General features: G+C 69.1%; 1 protein-coding gene across 1 annotated transcript in view; it reads left to right on the top strand.

Annotated features, from left to right (window-relative positions):
• Positions 1-139: 139 nt before the first annotated feature.
• The window catches only part of MNEG_1721 (hypothetical protein), a gene marked incomplete at both ends in the record, with an annotated part of 1759 nt that continues 916 nt past the window's right edge, over positions 140-982 (top strand). The window contains 2 exons of the mRNA XM_014049809.1: positions 140-186; positions 492-748. Coding sequence (XP_013905263.1) covers positions 140-186; positions 492-748 — 304 coding nt within the window. The remainder of the gene's footprint in view (positions 187-491; positions 749-982) is intronic.

Raw genomic sequence — 982 nt, 5'->3', positions numbered from 1 at the left:
GACCATGGCTGCGTGGGTGCTCTCGTTCGCCGGCACAGCCTTCGTCGCGGCGCCCGCTGCCTACGTGGCCGTGACGCACACGCAGCTGTGGGATCTGTCGCCGTCGGGGCAGGCCGATTTTGCGCTGTGTAGCGAGCTCATGGAGCTGGGGGCGACGGCGCTGCTGCTGCTGTTTGTCACTTCTAGGTGGCTGCCCGCCTGATCTGGGCCGCGATCTGAGTTGCGATCTGGGTCCCGATCTGCATCTTCACCTGGGTCCTGGTCTGGGTATTGACGTGGGTCCCCATCTAAGTCCCGACTCGGGTATGCTTGCGCGGTCATCAGGCAGGCATGCAGTGTCGCCTTTGCAGCAGCCGCTGCCGCTGACGTCCAACAGTGAGCCAGCAGCTTTTCCCTGCCGCATACGCCGCCCTGGCCCGGTGCTCGAAATAAAACTCACACGCCAACCCCTGGCCCGCGCGGCCCCGACCTGCTCCCACGGCCCCCGCCAGGCACCCCAAGTCTGAGCTGGAGGAGCAGCGCCTGTTCAACTTCTCCCCGGCCGCCCCCTTCGCCCGCGGCCGCGGCTGGCTCGCCTGGGCGCTGTTCGGCGTCGGCATGGCGCCGCTCGTGGTCGGCGCCACCGCCTTCCTGCTGACCGCGGTCGGTTACGAGTCCGCGGTGTCCGGCGGCCGCGGCACCGTGGACGGCGTGGCTGGCATGCTGACCGTTGACCTCCCCACTTACGCGCGGCTCGTCGCAGTGACAGGTGCGAACGCGCGCGTGCGCGTGCGGCGCGCGCCGACGCTGGGGCCGGCCTGCGCAGCGCCGGGCAGCGCCACTCCTAGGGCGCTGCCTGTTCTCAGAGCGCTTCCCTTTTGGGGCCGGCATGCATCCTTCGGCCTCCTGCCAATCCCACTCTCAGACCCACACCCTTCCGAGCCCTCTCACCGCCGCCGTACCATGCCCTGCACGGCACCCCTATTGAACACCATCCGCCCCA

This window comes from Monoraphidium neglectum, assembly GCF_000611645.1.
Source record: "Monoraphidium neglectum strain SAG 48.87 unplaced genomic scaffold scaffold00178, whole genome shotgun sequence".
NCBI lineage: Eukaryota > Viridiplantae > Chlorophyta > Chlorophyceae > Sphaeropleales > Selenastraceae > Monoraphidium > Monoraphidium neglectum.
The sequence above is the reverse complement of the archived record's forward strand: the minus strand, read 5'-3'. Positions and strand labels throughout refer to the sequence as shown.